Below are 19,222 nucleotides of genomic sequence, written 5' to 3' on the forward strand. Positions count from 1 at the left end.
TATCGCAACATGATCGATTCTAAGTCATTTTTAATAACAATGAATAGTCACCTTCTTCCTTTCTGACAGCGGTTCCTGCTTCTATTGTGTGTGTGTGTGCAACAGAGTAAATTTTTATAGAGAAATGGAGGCTGGTCAGTATGCGTTACAATATAAACATTTATATTGATTTAAATCGTGTTCTGATTTAAATCGCAAACACGTGTTTAATTATGTGTTTTTTAATCATAATCAGGCTAATGCATTTCTACATTTTCTTTATGAACCAGCTTAGAGGTTCATACAGAAAGACAGCTTGTGTTTAAATTGAGTGTAAGGTAATTTATGCTTCTAAAGTCATGGTCAGCATTTATTCTTGTACTGTGCTGTAAACTTGTTCTGTGCCTAGTCACATTATTTTATAGCGTTTTTATAGTGTTATCAAATCTGGTGGCGCTGTTAGTTTCCCGACTCCCATGTCACATGGTCTGTGATTGAATCCCATGGAACTATGACTTTATTTTTTAACAAACATTTCTTTGAAAAAATGAAACATTTCCCTTGGTCAGAGATTAAATAAAACCTCACTCGCACCAAACAAATTTATATTTCTAAATATCACAACATGATCGAATTTAAGTCTTTTTAATAACAATGAATAGTCACCTATGCGTTACAAAATAAACATTTATATTGATTTGAATCGCGTTTTGATTTAAATTTGTGTTTAAAGGCGATATACTGTATAAAAGCGCTGATTCTTACGGAATGTGTTCCGCCGGGGATTCAAAAAATTTATTTTTTTTAATCGCGTATCTAAGGAAAATTGCAGTATAATTTTGTTCATGCACAAACAGTGGCATGTTACATTATAATTTGGGTGTCTCCTCTTGCCAGAAAGCTCTAAATTGGATTTTGAGTGCGGTTTTTGACTTTTTCTAAATTACAACCCATAAATAAAGCTGATAAAGTTTAGAGTAACTGTATTCTAAACTGTATTACAACAGCACATTGGACAATGCAACATAAATTCCAAAAATGTACTTGGAATCTGTCCAAGCCCTCCTACGAAAATTATTTAAACTGCGACACTTATCATTCATCTCTAAATAAACTTTATTTTATATAGCGTTTTAAGCGAATAGGTAATTAGATTGCTCATAAACCTAATCGCTTTTTCTACATAAACACAGCGTGATTGCTCTCTGAAAATGCTTTTCCTTTATATTTAGGCTCAGATTTCAACTATAGATTGTATTATTATAAACTTTCTTGGAAAAATGTATTTTATGTAAACCATGTTTGCTATTAATTCATTTAGGGCTAAAATATGTTCATTGTCTTCCAATCGAGTCGAGTTGACATTGGAAGCTTGCCACTCCCGGACTGTTACACCAACGCATTAACATGTTAAAGCGATTTCAGGAGGAGCCTAGCTACCAGTTAACACTGTACTTCCTACTTTGAAAATACCTGTGAAACCGGTTTAATTAGTCACAGCCAGCACTCCGGCAGAGAGGGGGTTGTACTCGTTAATGTCTGATGACATACAAGTGGAAAGATTACAGATTTTAATCGTCTTTTTTCTGAACCAGGGAAAATCTGATCATGTTTCTCTATAACAATAATAAAAAACTTTATTTTACATTATTTTACATATCCCACTTACACATCGCACAACTTTAATAAATCTTTTCTTTATTAATACTAAATAAATAATACTAAAGATACTACAGCAAAGAGGTCACTTGATTTTTGGAATAATTCCAAATAGCACAATGATCCACTGGCATCCCTGAAGTCTGTTTAGTCCATAATCTTCCAAATACAATCACTAAGCAATTATAAGAATTATACCATCCTATTTCTTTGTGATGTCCTGTGAAAACTAAACCTATTTTTATAAGGCTTTTACTCAAAAGATTTCCAAACACACAAAGCATTTGTGAAGTACTATAGTATTTCTAAAGGTTACTGGGACAACATCAATCATTAAAGTCTAACAATAAAGTTTAGATTGCTGACTATGGACTAACTACATTAACTAACTGCAATGCAACAGTAGACATTTTACAAGTAAGAATATCTGGTTGAATTCTTGCATTTGTAGACAATTTAATGCGAGAGATTTTAAGTTTTCCAATGCAGTTTACTATCATTATACACAAAAGCCAAACCATAAACTTTGAAGCTAGCAGACTTCATGAAAACACATGTTGGTGTTAAATGGTGAGGTTTTATTATAATCTAAGGTATGAAAACAAACTAGCTAAATTTTTAACACACTTTATAATACACCACTTTTTTGTTGTATCCCAAGTGATTTGAAGCATTTCTGTTTTAATTGAACTTCTAGAGTTATTTCTCCAATGTTTTGGAGGATATCGCCATAATAAGGGCATGCTTGTCATATGCTAAAAGAATAGCTTATAACAGGAAAGGCAAAGTTTGTTTTTTTTAAAACACTCCTTTAAAGCCTGTGCCCCATAAGGTCCATTTATGTTGAGCTGTGAAAGTGCTTTACAGTAAAAACCTTGTGTAAATGGTTAAAGACAATGATCCAGGGACCAAACGTGATTCAGGAGCCTAGAACTAATATTTGTGTTCCTCGGTGCAGTCGGATGTTGAAATTTGTTCCCCGTTTTTGAAAAAGTCCCACTGTATGCTGTTCCTTTTATTTACAAAAAGAATCTAGGAACCTCCTGGAGACATCAACTGCAAAGTGACATGACTGAGAGCCTCTTGAGTCCTGCATATACAGGGTACCTCATAATTTTAATGAAATCAAATGTGTACTGTACGTGTAAAACTGAAGCTGACCTAACAACCATCCCTTTTTCTGCAGAGCGTGTTTAATTGTACTGTTTCAGCACATCAGTTTTTTTTTAATTTTTAAATAAAGCCTTTAGACAATTAGGAGGTACTGGTATTCACAAGGTAGAAGGTTGTGTTTTCAGAGGCCTAAAGGGAAACTGTTATACCTAATGATTAAATACTTGATGAGACATTTTTTTACTCCATTGTTTATGTATGATCTGTGTATCTCAGCTGAAAAGCTAAGATAAAATAAGATGTATCCATCTAAATAACTGGACCTCAAATAGCAGACCTTATGAGCAATACTGTGTGTATTTATTTAAAATATTTATAGCTCCTCTGGAAGGTTGTTCGGGGAAAAAAACCTCACTCGCACCAAACAAATTTATATTTCTAAATATCACAACATGTTCGAATTTAAGTCATTTTAATAACAATGAATAGTCACCTAGGCGTAACAATATAAACATTTATATTGATTTAAATCACGTTTAAATCGCCTTTATTTAAAACCCACAAATAAAGCTGATACTGTTTAGACTTTTAATTATTTAAAACTGTATTACAGCAGCACAATGCACAATGCAACGTAAATCGCTTTCTTTGTCTTCTGTGTAATAATGTTCACCTCTCTGTCCAGCAAATTAACAATAGTAATAAAAATGAACTTTATTGTATATGGCGCCTTTAAAGGTGGCTCCTCAAAGCGCTTTACAGGTTAAAAACAATAACAAAAATACTGTTAGGCTGGGCAAACGATTGTTTTTTGATGAAATACAAAATGAGATATAATGATGTGTTCCGGCTTAGAAATTAAGGAAGAGCATAACACGTGGGTGGCGTAGAGGTCGGCTCTGGCTTTCACATCTACTGTATACACTGCAAGTACAACCCCCTCTCTGCAGGAGTGCTGGCTGTGATGAATTAAACTGGTTTCACAGGTATTTTCAAAGTAGAAGCAGGCAAGATTTCCAGCGAAAGACACCTCCCCCCCCCAAAAAAAAAAACCAGTAAGTACAGTACTAGTTAAGAAAGGCGAGGCTCCTCAATGAGATCGCTTTAACATGCTAATACGTTGGTGTAACTGTCCGGGCATGACAAGCTTCTAATTTCAACCCGACCACGGCGAAAGAAACCCTTCTTTCATTTGAAGACAATGAACATACTTTAGCCCTGAATGAATTAATAGCAAACATGGTTTACATAAAAGCCCTTTTAGCCTTTGTCACTAATGAAACAAAGGTCACTAGCCTTTGTCACTAATGAAACCACTAAATAAAGACATAAATATAAAAATATTAAGGTTTTTAAAATACATGACTTGCTAAAAATTTTTTGAAAATAAAAACAATTACAAACGCCAGGGGAGAGAGAGAACAGGGGAGGGATGTTGGTTGTGCATAAGGGGTGGGGCTATGGAAATGAGGTCTGTTTGGGAATGTGGAGTTACATGTTCTGGCTGTTTGTGAATTATCGTTGTTGAGTATTGAGTGTTGAGGTATTGGTTTTGTGTAATGCTTTATGTTGAAAATTGAGGTGGATTTTATTTATGATAAAGAGGGTAAACTGGGATGGGAGGAGGGTTTGGTTTTGCATAAGGGGCGGGGTTATGATACTTGGAGGAATTTGAGAGAGTATAATGGTTTGATATATTTGATTTTGTAATGTGGTTGTTATCTATGTTTTGGTTGGTATTATGTTTATATGGTTGTTTTTATTGGTTGGTTGTTATTATGGTTATTAATAATACGATCTATAGTTGAAATCTGAGCCTAAATAAAAAGAAAAAGCAAGTCATTAGGTTTATGAGCAATCTAATTACTTATTCGTTTAAAACGCTATATAAAATAAAGTTTATTATTAATTTGCTGGACAGAGCGGTGAACATTATTATGCATAAGACAAAGATAACGATCCTGATCAGTTTAGAAATCTGTGTACGCTGTAAGGTTTTTAATTCTTAAACTTTTAAAATACACGTTTCGAATAGAAAGAAATCCTCTTCCTGGTACAGTCGCATGAAGAGAGAGGCGAAACAGCCCTACACAGCCCTGTCGCAGTACACGAATATAATCATATCGTTATTAAATTCTTTAGATACGCGATTCCACATTATATTAGCAGAAAAGCTTAAAACTACCACTTTTTCACACGCTATTTCACGTTAGTTAAATTTATTTATGTATATATTATATATTTATATCTCTGACCAAGGGAAACGTTTCATTTTTTCAAAGAAATGTTTGTTAAAAAAAAGAGTCATAGTTCTAATGGGATTCGATCACAAACCGTGTGATATGGGAGTCAGGAACCTAACACACAGCACCACCAGCAAGGTCACATGCAGACTGCTGAAAAAGCACTACAGAAACATTATCAACAGACAATGTACAGCGTGGACTATTCTTGTGTTGCGGTACATGAATATAATTATATCGATATTAATTTCGTTAGATACGCGACTCCATATTATATTCCCTTTTAATCAAATTCGAAAAGTATGCTTGTTGACTACGGTATCTCTTTAGTTAAAGACTTCGATGCTTAAAATGTTGGAGAAATGGAATACTGGTGTGTATTTTTTTCTTTAAAGTACCAAGACCAACAATATACTGTATGTTTATGTTCCAAAATTAATTTCGTTTATGACCTTCACACGCGTTACAATATGCTCCTATTCTTTTTATGCTCAGCTACTAAGATTTCCCTTCAGTGGTAAAATTCAATATCTACAACGGGCACAGTAAAGACGTTTACTGTAAGTCTTTCTACGACAACCAATCATGTACCGCGGTACCCCGCGTCATCTTGCGTAACGATGCGCAACGCCGTAGCCAATTACCTCTGGTACGTGTCTGTTCCACGCACTTTGAATGGCTGCATCTGTACATCTCTTATCTAGAGGTAGAACAGAACAGGTAGAGCAATAATGTTCTAAGGGAGGACTGGAGAATGAAGAGATAAGAGAGATGCCTGGGAAGTGAGATAATAATATCATTTTCGTGTTTTTGTATGTTTTTTACAAACTATGCAGTCTAGTGGCTTGATGTAGGCTTTGTGCTCAAATGTATAGAAAGATGCTGCCTGTCCTTGGTCAGTAAGATAAGGGCATATATTTGGTAAGCTGGCTATATGCCCAGAATATGAAAAGAACTAACTGTTGTCTAGTCTACAATTTAGATATAATTAATTGGCAGGTGTTGCTTTTTCATAATTTGTTTAGAATATGTCATAGTAACTCTTTGTGTTTTAGGTATAAAGGACCATCTTCAGCTACTTATTTTTTAAGTCTGGTGGTTGCAAGCCACACTTCCATATGCATATGAAGAAAGAGACTTCTGCTTCACAGACACCTGAACTTTGTCATTTGTTTGTCATTACACTTCCAAACGAGAACAAAATTGAGACAATTTTATTAACGGGCTGTTTCAGTAACTCAAAATATTTATTTTAAGTAATAAATTAACAATAAATGTTAATGTTTTTTGATATGTAGTTGTTGTGAAAGTCTGTAGAGAGTATCTTATTTTTTGTTTTGGTTTTAGTTTTGTATCCAAAGGCTACATTATCATTCTCACAAGGAAGATTAATAAACATAGACATAAACATAATCTCATGGCTAAATAGTCAAGTCTAGCCAAAAGAGAAAACATCAACTTTATTTAAACTCCAACGAAAGTATTGATGGTTTTTAATTACCGTACTTTTATGGAACATGACTTTGCCAAAATGTATTTAAAAATAAAAAACGATTACAATTGGCACGCCTGTAGCTTTTTCGCACGCCTGTAGCCTGTAGCTAAAAAGGCAGTGAAAATATGTCTGTCTTTCCGTGTGGGGAAGGGGGACTGTCTTTGATTGGAAAGCACGAGAATTCTACTCTGAGAATGCCCGTTGTCTTTTCACTGATAAACTTGTGTTAACAGAAACCACAGTATGCTTAAGAGTTGTCAGACCGGTTTTTATTTATTTTTCGGCACAGGTCAGGTCTGGCTTTTTTCTGGAAAACCATAACTCTGGTCTTGTCCAAAATTGACTGTCAGCGCCCAGGTCTAACAGTGCTCCTCCAGCAGTGCCAAGTTCTGCTGCTAACCCTGTTCTGTGGGTGACAGCAGGACCAGGTCATCTGCATAGAGCAGGAACTTTATTTCTGTTACAAGCTGCCCAGCCATGTGGCTGAAGCTGATACCCTGGATTCTCTCCAGACACAGCTGTATGAGCTCCACCAGTCAGGACAAGAGGCTCTACTGTACACAGAGAGGGGCGGGAGGGGGGAACAAGCTGATACCCTGGCTTCTCACACAAACCATAACAATCAAGAAATAGGTTTATTCCATGCTGAAAAAAAGAAGAAAGAAAACACATTCCATAGGAATCAGCGCCTTTATATAGCGCCTTTAAAGGTGGCTTCTAAAAGCGCTCTACTGGATAAAAACAACAATAACAACAACAATATTGTATTCCATTGCACTTTGACAGATCGTCTTTAAATCAATTGTTGATTTAAAGTTTTACAGTAAATGTTAATATTGTAACACATACAGCCTCCATTTCTTTATAAAAAATTTAAAAATCATTTGCGCAGCCTAAGGGGGGGGGGGGTCTGCTCTCAGTGACAGATGACAATCCTCCATACACTCAAGTGAAAAATTAATAACGCCAATGTAAACCTTGTATTTACAATTTGTTGATAAAAACATGTTAAGTTCTCTAAGGCTTTGTGATAGTTTACCCAGGGATCTGTGTAAGCATGCATGGTGACTATTCATAGTTATTAAAAAATGACTTAGATTCGAACATGTTGTGATATTTAGAAATATAAAAAGTCAATTAATTGTCCATAATACTGCTATTTTATTTTTTCAAAGAAGTGTTTGTTAAAAGAAAAGTCATGGCACTGGCTGGATTTTTTACAGCCGACCTCTCACTTACCAGTCCAGCACTTAGACCACAGCGCTTCTCACAAGGTCACATGAGGAGTGGTGAAACAACCCTACACATACCGTGTCAAGAGACATTGTACAGCGTGTACTATTGTGTTGTAGTACATGCATATAATTATATTGTTATTAATTTCTTTAGATACGGGATTCCATATTATATTCTCTATTAATGAAATTCTAAAAGTATGCTTGTTTGCTCCGGTATCGAGCGGATTTGCAGAAAACCTTAAAACTACCACTTTTTATACATATGTTAATTCACGTTAGTTAAAGTCTTCGATGCTTATAACGTTTAGGGAGAAATGGAATACTGGCGTGTAATTTTTCTTTAAAGTACCGAGACCAGCCATATACAGTTTACATACTGTAATACTCTATGTTTATGTTCCAAAATTAATATTGTTTATGGCCTTAACACACATTCTGCCCCTATTCTTTTTATGCTCAGCTACTAAAATTTCCCTTCAGCGGTAAAATTCCACATAAATATTCAATACTAAAACGGGCACAGTAAAGACATTTAAATCTTTCTATGACCGACCAATGCATCACTAGTGCCCCTGTCGGTCAACCAATCACGTAACGCGATATGACGCATTATGACGAGCGGTGACGTAGACAAATGCCCGCATTACGTGTTTGTGCCGCGCACTTTGAATGGCTGCATCTGTAGATTGCATAGCTGTGTTTTTTTTAGACTTGTTTTGCAGCCATTTGTTTTTTTTCTGATCTCAAGTCAAGAGACGAGATCCCCAAACACCAGAGAGTACTTATTAAGGAATACAAGGAAGAATTTTTGTTTAGCTACAGTTTTAAGAAACTGTGTAACCATACCTTTAAAACATCCATACATCCTATGTGCCGTGAGCACCACAGTACAAAAAAATCACATGGTTATATACTCAAAACGAACATAACCAACTGTATTAAACCACAAGAAACAGGGGATTTCTAAGCAAATGCCCAAAGACATCACTTGTTTGGTCATAAGGAACAATTTTTAATAAAACAAATTAAACATATGTCTGATTGCAGCAAGCATTACTGAAAGGATTTAATTTAAGAAATTATTACATTTATTTATTTGCTGAATTGATTAAATTAAAACTATAAATGTTTGGGCACCAGTATCATTCAGTACTTAGGAATCCCAGACACCAAAAGTTTCTTGTAGCCAGCTAACTGTCTTTCTATTCTTGCTTTAGGAATTTTTTCCCCACTCTTCTTTGCAGATCGCTTCTAGTTCAGAAATATTCTTAGGTCATCTTGCATACATCTTGCATACTCTACCCATAGATTTTCAATAACATTCAAGTCTGGGGATTGTGAAGACCATTCCAAAACCTTAATTTTTCATTTATTGAAGTAGTTCAATGGTTGATTTTGAGATATATTTTGGATTGTCTTGTAATATCTAACCTCTTTTCAGCTTCAGTTTCTTCACTGACTGTGGAACATTAGCTTCCAGGATTTGTTCATACTTAGTAGAATCTATTCTTCCCTCTACCCGCATATTTCCTGTGCCACTTGCTGCCACACAACCCCAAAACATAATAGATCCACGCACATGCTTAACAGTTGACAAGGTGTTCTTTTCTTCAATTGCTTCTCTTTTTTTTCTCCTGTAGCGGCAATGCTTATTAATCAGAATTGTCAGAATTGATTGTTGTTGTGCTTTCCTAAATGAGGCCCCATCTCTTTTTCTCAAGCTATTCATGCGGTTCTGATTTAAGGTGTTTTCTCTCAGATAAGGAGCAACTCCCAAATGGGGATTCACCCAGCCATGCTTGGCACCTATCTGTCTGTGAGATTCTTGAGAAAATCTGGATTGCAGTCCTAGATGTCAGAGGCCATTGTTGATATGGGGGTTTTACTTTGCATTCCTGAGCAGTCTACCAGCAGTTCTGTTGGAGATTTTTCATGGTTTTCAAGATTTTGTCTTGACTTCAAAGTTCCCCTTAACTTCCATTTCACAATGATATTGTGGACAGTAGAAATTGCAAGCAGGAAGCATTAAGATGTCTTTTTATAGCTTTTCCTTGCTCTTTAGAAGTCCATTATCTTTAGTTTCTGATCCTCAGTCAGCTACTTATAGGAGCCCATGGTTGTTGAGTGTAAGCACAACACCCTGAGAGGTTCAAAGAATCAGAAAATGTATGAAGCTCTGGAACTGTCATCACCTGACTTACATTAAGGCCTAACAAGTCAATTAACGTCTTAGACCTTAAATAAAAAATAACACTAGTGGATCAACTTTTGCATATGCCACATTTACTGAGCTTCTTTTCGCTTAGAAAATCAACAAAACATGTAATTTTACCAGCGGTGCCCAAACTTTTGCTTAAAACCGTATACTGATGGAAAAAAGAATCATAGCACTCATTTTTGGACTGAAAATGTCAACCTTCATTTCTGAAATAACAAATAAACAAATGAGAATAATAAGAAAACAAAACAGTACAACAACAATAAAAAGCAGGAAAACAATAACAACTGTGAACATTAGCAACAATCGTCTTGCAGTCCTGCAGTATCTTGTAAGACCACCTCATGCAGCCACCAAAGCTTGACACCTCTGACGCATAGAGCCAATGACCTTCTTGTAGTGTGCTCTCTGAAGGCACCAGTTCTGTAGGGTTTGGGTATTTACTGGGACAATTATTAATTGTAGCAGTAAATCACAAAATTGATTCTTTTGATGGCTTTAGAATCCAACCATGCGATATAACTCAAACAACGCACACACACAGGTACTAATACACGAGGATACATTTATTAATACATAGAATATGCATATAAACCTAACAGATCTTATCGAGAGGGTTATCAGAATACAAAAGGTATATATTCAATCAGTTACAAAGTGTTACACATCAAGAGGACATACATTCAGTATATCATTCATTAAGACCGTTTCGTAAATGAACTTGGTTATAACTTCTACATTAGATACTCAAAACAAGTACATAACTCTTAGGAATTAAATTGATAACAACTGGTTGGGATAACAATTGAATTATCGAGCTGTAATGCAGTGAAGTTGAATACTCATCCAATCTCTGGGGATTCAGATCTCCTGCGGGCACAAAGAAACAGTTGCAGGCTGCTGCTGTCCAATCCGCGCTCTCTGGCTCGGTGCCAGGCTGTGCTGTGCAGCTTACGACGGTGCGCTGCTGATGCTCACTGACCTGCTAGTTAGTGTTGGCTTTAACCAGCAAAGTTTGTGCGCACGAGAAAAGATGACTGTGGGTCCCAGCAAGTCAGGAGGAGGACCGGTTCGTTCCTGATGAAGAGCTAGGTCTGAATAGTGATTCAGCTGTCCACAGTTCTGACCTGTTCACGAGGCCTGCTGCTGGTGCGAACCTCGGGTGGATCCTCTGGCTACTCTCTGGCAACCTCCGCTCTAGACTCTTAGAACAAAGGAAAGTTCTGGCACTCAGACACACTGGCCGTTCCGTGGTTGTCCGGGCTGAGTCTCAGGATGGTCAGGAGGCGCACTGTGAGAATGTCCTGCCCTTGGGAGCCTTCTGCTCCTGGGCCGTCCTGCCCTGAAATTCTCCTTTGAATTCCCTTTAGAAAAGTCCACAGAATCCTCTCCAGAATCCTCTCAGGCCCTCTGTGTTGCCTGTTTTTACCTGGAGGAACTTCAGCTCGTTGATTGGCTGAAAGTTCCATGGGCATCAGAGTCTCACGTGGGTTACTCTGCCCTACCAGTCCCTGATTGGTTAATCAAGGTGAGATATGAGTCACTTACTCCTGACACTTAGGAATGCAGTCCAGATGTCCATCTGACACTCCCTAGACAGATAGGCACCAATGGATGACCATTGATCATGATAGCCAGGCTTAGCTAAGTGCATCCCCCTTTGGGAGCTGTCCTTATCAAAAGAAAACATCTTAAATCAGCCTGCATGAATAGTTTCTCTGTGGTTGCAACACAGAGATGAACAGAGATGGGGCCTCATTTGGGAAGCCTCAGAACACTTAATTCTTTCTTATTAATAAGCCTTGCCTCTACACTCTGAAGATGCAGTGGTGGGATCTTATCCCATTCCTGTAGAAGGGCCTGATGACATTGCTGGCCATTGGATGAGGTAATCCAGGGCATTCCAAAAGTGCTCTATGGGGTTAAATAGTGGCTGACAACACTGACATACAGTATGACATGCCGGCTTGCAGCATGCCAATGACCATCTCCATTGCTTCTGGTGACATTCAAGGCATTATGGAATACAAAGAAAACTGACTAAGTATGGCCTTTTTCTTACAGTGACCTAAACTTTTAATTAAGGCCTTTTAAAGGTGACCTGATCAGGCATTGTTCCACCTGGACCGCGTTAGGTAAAGGTGCACCTAACGAGCTTTTGAGTGATTGGCAAGTTGCAATGCTTCACTCAACAAACTGTTCTGCTGGTCAGAGGGCTTAAAACAAATTGACAATTTCTTGTGAAAGTACATAAGCTATAACTGTGTATTCTCATTCCAGAAAATGTTGCATTTTTTTTCCATCAGTATATATTCATAATTGTATTAATTTATATATTTTTTTTATTTTCAGCTACCAACATTTCCCTTTAGTTATATTATTCCACAATAAAATTCCATATTAAGTGGATTTAAAGATGTACTATAGTAAAACATTAAATGCAGCCATGATTTTACTAACATCTCACGCGAGTACCATCTATATTGTTTTTGGCCAGTGAACCACAGACCGTACTATGCTGCAGTACAGCTTAAGTGAAAATGAAGAATAATGCACGTTATTCAATAGGTATAAATAACAGATGCAGATGCAGCACGTAAGTGGCTGCATCTGTATGCTGAAACTTTGGTGGAAAAAAATATCACCCTGCAGCTCACAATTGGTAATCCACTGAAGCTAAGAATGTGTAAGCCTCCTTAGTACCTGGATGGGAGACCTCCTGAGAAAAACTAAGTTTGCTGCTGGATGAGGTGTTAGAGAGGCCAGAAGGATAAGCTCACCCTGAGGTCTGTGTGGGTTCTATTACCCCAGCATAGTGACTGGGAAACTACAGCATACTGTAAAAAGGTGCCGTGTTTCGGATGAAATGTAAAAATGAGGTCCTTAAAGGTTGCATTTTACCAATCATTGCCTCCTAATAATTCCCATCTATGAATTGACTTAATCACTCTGTTCTCCTCTCCACTGATAGCTGATGTATGGTGAGTGTACTGTGCGCTCTATGGCTGCTGACGCATCATCCAGGCGGATGTTGCTCTTTGGTGGGGATGGGGAGGAGACCTCATTACCTTAATGCACTTTGAGTGGAGTGTCTAGAGAAGCACTATATAAGTGTAAGAAATTATTATTATTAAAAAGTTTCAACCTCTATCATAGATATCTACAGATCCAGCCATTCAAAATGAGGAAGGTTTGCTGCGTCAAAACACGGTGGATGTAGCGCAACTTTAAAATAAACAATTAAAATAAACAATGTCATTAGGAAGTACAATAAGCACCTGCTTTGTTTAACAATGGTTTAAAATATAATACTGATTGTTTGAGAAACCTATGTTAAATGAGAATTAAAAATACTTCAAGTTAAAAGAAATGATTTACGTTCCACCTCTTTGACAGAGCTCAGCAGGTGGTGTCCTGTTTCGTCAACAACCTGCTGATTGCTGATTGCTACACACATCAGGATGAGTTGAGAAGGAATGCAATTTTATCGGTACAATATGTGTTTTGCATTTACAAAATCAAAATATTTAAAATGTTTAATTAAAAAGTTAAAAACATTACATCTTACTTAAATATTTAAAATGATGCATAAAAAGTGTTAATAACTATCTAAACCCATAAATAACTATCTAACCCCATTTCTTCATGGATTTTAAAGTCATGCAAAGTCTATTTTAGGTAGGGGCATGCTATTTCTTATTTTTGATTTTCTTTAAATTTGAAAGAATCTGGTGCCCATCGTGCCATAGAATATTACACTTTTATGTGTTTGGTATTTATTTATTGAACACGTTTTGATATATAAAAATAAAACGTTAATATAATGTATATAATATGAACTACTTTAAATGCATATTTGTTAAAGGAGAACCCCTGCTGTGAGCAGGATTCAAACCCTAGCTTCTAGAATGTGAGTCATGTACTGAAGCCATTATCCCAACAAGCCACTCGGCAGCTTAGGCTATAGCTGAAAATGTTTCCAAGTAATCACATGTGAATGAATCATATTGAAAGATGTTTACAAAGAAAGTGGACTATGGTAATACTTTGACCTATATAAATATATTAAGATCATTAAATTAATGTTATTAATTTCTTTAAGATACACGATTCCATTATTAAGCAGATTCTAAAAATTATCTAAAAAGAATGCATTTATTACTACGATAACGAGCATATTCATAAGTATTCATATTTTTTATAAAGTATTTAAACTTAAAATAAAATGAGCACACCATAACATTCCCAAAATAACCACAGTAAATGAACAAGTGAAATATATTGATGCTTTAAATGTTTATGTCTATTAAGAAAGTGGAATAGTGTATATTTTTTTAATTAAACTGCCACTACCAGCCATATAGAGTTTGATAATATATTTATATTCCTAAATTATTATTGTTTATTATGTTCTGAGAAGTTATTCTCCTCTTTTTTACCAAAATTTCCCTTTAGTTGTAAAATTCCATATTAATATTCAAAATTAATGCTTACAGTGCCTTGCGAAAGTATTCGGCCCCCTTGAACTTTTCAACCTTTTGCCACATTTCAGGCTTCAAACATAAAGATATAATTTTTTTATTTTATGTGAAGAATCACCAACAAGTGGGACACAATTGTGAAGTGGAACGAAATCTATTGGATTTTTGAAACTTTTTTAACTAATAAAAAAATGAAAAGTGGGGCGTGCAAAATTATTCGGCCCCCTTGCGTTAATACTTTGTAGAGCCACCTTTTGCTGCGATTACAGCTGCAAGTCGCTTGGGGTATGTCTCTATCAGTTTTGCACATCGAGAGACTGAAATTCTTGCCCATTCTTCCTTGCAAAACAGCTCGAGCTCAGTGAGGTTGGATGGAGAGCGTTTGTAAACAGCAGTTTTCAGCTCTTTCCACAGATTCTCGATTGGATTCAGGTCTGGACTTTGACTTGGCCATTCAAACACCTGGATACGTTTATTTGTGAACCATTCCTTTGCAGATTTTGTTGTATGTTTGGGATCATTGTCTTGTTGGAAGATAAATCTCCGTCCCAGTTTCAGGTCTTTTGCATACTCCAACAGGTTTTCATCCAGAATGGTCCTGTATTTGGCTGCATCCATCTTCCCCTCAATTTTAACCATCTTCCCTGTCCCTGCTGAAGAAAAGCAGGCCCAAACCATGATTCTGCCACCACCATGTTTGACAGTGGGGATGGTGTGTTGAGGGTGATGAGCTGTGTTGCTTTTACGCCAAACATATCGTTTTGCATTGTGGCCAAAAAGTTCGATTTTGGTTTCATCTGACCAGAGCACCTTCTTCCACATGTTTGGGGTGTCTCCCAGGTGGCTTGTGGCAAACTTTAGACGAGACTTTTTATGGATATCTTTGAGAAATGGCTTTCTTCTTGCCACTCTTCCATAAAGGCCAGATTTGTGCAGTGTAAGACTGATTGTTGTCCTATGGACAGACTCTCCCACCTCAGCTGTAGTTCTCTGCAGTTCATCCAGAGTGATCATGGGCCTCTTGGCTGCATCTCTGATCAGTCTTCTCCTTGTCTGAGCTGAAAGTTTAGAGGGACGGCCAGGTCTTGGTAGATTTGCAGTGGTCTGATACTCCTTCCATTTCAAGATGATTGCTTGCACAGTGCTCCTTGGGATGTTTGAAGCTTGGGAAATCTTTTTGTATCCAAATCCGGCTTTAAACTTCTCCACAACAGTATTACGGACCTGCCTGGTGTGTTCCTTGGTCTTCATGATGCTCTCTGCGCTTTCAACAGAACCTTGAGACTATCACAGAGCAGGTGCATTTATACAGAGACTTGATTACACACAGGTGGATTCTATTTATCACCATCAGTCATTTAGGACAACATTGGATCATTCAGAGATCCTCGCTGAACTTCTGGAGTGAGTTTGCTGCACTGAAAGTAAAGGGGCCGAATAATTTTGCAAGCCCCACTTTTCATTTTTTTATTAATTAAAAAAGTTTCAAAAATCCAATAGATTTCGTTCCACTTCACAATTGTGTCCCACTTGTTGGTGATTCTTCACATAAAATAAAAAATTTATATCTTTATGTTTGAAGCCTGAAATGTGGCAAAAGGTTGAAAAGTTCAAGGGGGCCGAATACTTTCGCAAGGCACTGTATATGAAGCAGTCGTTTCACTAACAACCATGCACCACAAGTGCCACACCTGTTGGTCATTTGGGCCAGCCAATCACATACTGTGGTATTCCGGGCTATTCTGCAGATACTTTTGCGTGGTACGGGTTTTTACCACGCATTTAGAATGGCTGCATCTGTAACTTAAGGCCTATTTCAATTCTTAACACTGATGGAAAAATTCAGGCAATAATATTTGCACACGGGTTACAAAAATAATCCATAACCTTTTAAATAGGATCACAAAAGCTTAATTAAAGGTAGATATTCTTAAGACAACATTTAACAATTATTACTGTATATCTTATGTTTTCTTCCCAAGATAATTTTCAGCGAGTTATGGCCCTCTTTCTGGATGTTCAGAAAACGAATAATAGAGTAGAATCACCTTTCACTACAAAGAACAGATATTAGTAAAATATTCCATAACTGATTTTAAATATTGTTCCATTCACCTAGTGCCAATATTAGATTAGATTAATCAGAACCATTTAATATACTGAGATGTACAAGACAAAGATGTCCTCACATATTTTAAATATTTTAAACTTTTAATGTTTTAATCGTATTTCAATATTTTAACCTTAGCTGACTAATCATTTCAAAACTTGAAAACAAAACAAATTTTATTGCCCATATAAATAATATTGAAAATGGGAAATTTGGAGTAAACAACCCTTATCTTTTTATGGTAGGGCTTAAACTGCAATTTTTATACCTATTGAACAAACTACCCCTCCACGTTCATTTACTTAAACTTTTTAAAGTCTTCAACTGAAATACTTGGGATGATAAAAGCCTTAAATTGGTATTACTACATTTTACTTCCTTGAAAGAGGGTTCCCCCAAGATGTATCATCGAAAACATCTCAAGAAATGTTCCTCAATTCCAAATGATTCCAATGAGATTAAGGACTTCAAACATAAAAATGCTCTTCTGAAACTCACAAACAACATTGTTTTTGAAAGTCTGCTTCCATTCCAAACACTTAAATTGAAGCCTGTATCTGTATTTTATAAATTTTTCAGGCAATCCTCAGAACGTCAGTACAAAAAAAAAAGATGGGGAATACTGGACTCATAGATATATTAATTGGTGTTTTCTTAACTCAAAATAATATTAAATCTAATACAAATTAACACATTCAAGATATTTTATACCCAAGGAGCTTTTCAGATGTAAATACTGTAAATACAAGTAAACTGAAAGGTTATCTTAATCACATATTTGTTACATGTCCTAAGATTTTAAGTTTTTGGTATGCAGTAACTAAAATATTGGAATTTAAAGTTACATCTTCCATTTAATTTTCCCCAGTAATACCTTAGTTTACAATACATAAAGTCACCAATTTACATAATTTAACTTTTTAATTCTATCCTTTTTAGCTGTAGCCAAAATTTTTGACACATTGAAAAAATTTTTGTTTTCCTTCTGGACTAAGACAAAATCAGATAATCTTGGGAGATTCTACGTTAAAAATGGAAGATAAAGTGGATTTTCAAAAATTTTGGACTAATGCTACAAATGTTATACAGTAGCAGATGTGGACAGAAAAGAAGTAAGTTTATTATAAATGCACAAACATGCTTATTTCTTTATATAAATATGTCATTTTAAATTTTAGATTATTAATAACTACATTACATAAAAACTAGCTAGGGATTAATTACTATGTTTTGCCATTTCTGTTTTTTTTCTCATTTTTGTACAGCATGTATTGTAATTTATACAAATTCCAATTTGATGTATTTCTATTAAATAATTGTAATTCTGTAATAACACCTACAATAATTTTTGCATTAGAAAAGAAATGGATTACACAGCATTACATAAACTGTAAAATGAAGTTCATATTGTTCTAGAATGAAAACTGTTCCTGAAACAGTTGGTAATTGTTATAATAGATCTGTTGATATCAATGAAGCTGAAACAAAGGGTAGATTAAGACTTTAACACATACATTACAGTACCTAGATCAGATTGTTCTTCCAAACTGAGCAGTCAGACAAGGATAGAATAGTTAGGAATGCCAGAGTGAGACCAACCACAACTTTGAAATAGTTAATTGGCTAAGATGGGAGAAAATATGGCCAAAATATAGTTAAGCAGAAGAGCAAACCAATCTCAGATTCTGCAAGGAGTTTGAAACAGAGTACATCATGTAAATTATACTGTAAACATTTTGCAAAACCTTCTCCTTATTTGTGTCTTTCAACAACATTTGGTTTTAAATGTTCCTTCAGTGTTCTAATTTGAATAACTTCATTTGTACTATACAATCAAACACTATTGGAAGGAGGTTAATGCTTTTGCCAGATACTATATCTACATGGTAGGATTCAATTGTCCCACTGAGGGGAATCATTATTGACATGGCTTTTAAAGACTAACTTGAACCTGTAACCAATCAATTTCTGGAATGGGAGATCTCCAATAAACGATTTGTAATTCATTTTACTGGGTCAAACAGTTTCAGTCACATTTACCGGATGGATCCCCAAAAGTGTGATCAAAGATGGGTCCAGAAAGTGGTGGAAATGTTGGTCCATTGACTCTCTTCCATTCTCCATCATCCATGGGTTTCTGTTTCCAGTAGCACATACCTTCTTCAAAGGAACAATTGATTCTTTCCATATCTGAAATATAGTTATAACAAGAATGTATAACTGTTAGACCTGTATTCTTCCTGTACCTGTAACTGTACCTGAATTCAAACATGTAAAGCTGTTTTAATTTTAGCTGGCTGGTCCTAGTATGATGAATTGTATTACTCCTCCTTCTTGCACCTCCTTCAAGCAAGTGTTGCAGTACATGCGAGGGGCGTGTTCAGTGTGGAGGCGGTGCCCTCCAGGAAGGGCAACGCCTCACCTTTATAATCACAGCTGCACGCGCTAATCAAAGATGAGCTTAAGCTGTGAGGGCTCTATAAGGGATAGAGCCTTTATGGACACTGGATACCCCCAAAGAGGACGAGCAGGGCATATCCCTGAAAGGAGAGGATCCCTATATCGGCAATCCTGGCGGGGTTTGTACCTGAGCATGAGACCATTCTTCTTTTTTTTTCTTCGTCTTCATTCTTCTTCTGGGGTAGGCTTAACTTTTTCCAAATTTAGTTTTTATTTTTGGCCTTGT

General features: G+C 36.2%; 1 protein-coding gene across 1 annotated transcript in view; it reads right to left on the minus strand.

Moving 5' to 3' along the window:
• The window catches only part of LOC107076776 (transmembrane serine protease 15), a 135,582-nt gene extending 116,866 nt beyond the window's left edge, over positions 1 to 18,716 (minus strand). Inside the window, exon 1 of the mRNA XM_015342102.2 lies at positions 18,577 to 18,716. Within this exon, the coding sequence (XP_015197588.2) occupies positions 18,577 to 18,691 (115 nt within the window). The 5' untranslated portion in view covers positions 18,692 to 18,716. The remainder of the gene's footprint in view (positions 1 to 18,576) is intronic.
• Positions 18,717 to 19,222: the final 506 nt, after the last annotated feature.

Source organism: Lepisosteus oculatus, chromosome 5 (assembly GCF_040954835.1).
Source record: "Lepisosteus oculatus isolate fLepOcu1 chromosome 5, fLepOcu1.hap2, whole genome shotgun sequence".
Classification (NCBI taxonomy): domain Eukaryota; kingdom Metazoa; phylum Chordata; class Actinopteri; order Semionotiformes; family Lepisosteidae; genus Lepisosteus; species Lepisosteus oculatus.